At 37.5% G+C, this 570-nt stretch overlaps 1 protein-coding gene across 2 annotated transcripts in view; it reads left to right on the forward strand.

Annotated features, from left to right (window-relative positions):
* Window positions 1-570, forward strand: part of glsl (glutaminase like) — a 17,170-nt gene that overhangs the window by 5,830 nt on the left and 10,770 nt on the right. Inside the window, exons 5-6 of one of the 2 annotated variants that reach the window (XM_016457532.1) lie at window positions 129-258; window positions 355-421. The exons of the other annotated variant lie outside the window; for it this stretch is intronic. Coding sequence (XP_016313018.1) covers window positions 129-258; window positions 355-421 — 197 coding nt within the window. The remainder of the gene's footprint in view (window positions 1-128; window positions 259-354; window positions 422-570) is intronic. 2 annotated transcript variants of the gene reach the window in all.

Below are 570 nucleotides of genomic sequence, written 5' to 3' on the forward strand. Positions count from 1 at the left end.
CATATGACAGCACTAATATATATATATATAATATTTAGTTGTCTAGCAAGTACTGTTTTTTTTTCTTCAGGTAATGCTAGTCTAGTTTTAATTTTCTGCTCTAATGAAATTCCTATTCTTTTCCCTAGGCATGCCATCTTTTATAAGCAATGGAGGCACAAAACGGACAGTACCAGAGCAGGACAAACTTCATGCCAGCCAAGCATGGCAACACTTGGGCCGACCAGAGACGTATCAAGGTCATTTTAAGAAAAAAGTGTGAGTCTCAAATGCACAAGGCAGCATTCGCTTAACTTGCTTCAAGAGCTACTAGCTATATGTATACTGACTTACACTACACATTGTTTTTAAAAGGGCTGCTGATGTGCTCTTTGATAGTTTTGCCTCTGGGGGAAGAGTCAACTGCAATCAGTTTTTTGAGGTACATAGAAAGCATCCTTAAAGAAATAATTCACCTGAAATTTTAAATTTGCCAAAAATTTACTCACCCTCAGGCCATCTGAGATGTAGATGAGTTTGTTTCTTCATCGGAACAGGTTTGGAGAAATGTAGCATTACATCACTTGTTCA

The sequence above is a fragment of the Sinocyclocheilus anshuiensis genome, unplaced genomic scaffold (assembly GCF_001515605.1).
Source record: "Sinocyclocheilus anshuiensis isolate Anshui unplaced genomic scaffold, SAMN03320099.WGS_v1.1 scaffold1225, whole genome shotgun sequence".
NCBI lineage: Eukaryota > Metazoa > Chordata > Actinopteri > Cypriniformes > Cyprinidae > Sinocyclocheilus > Sinocyclocheilus anshuiensis.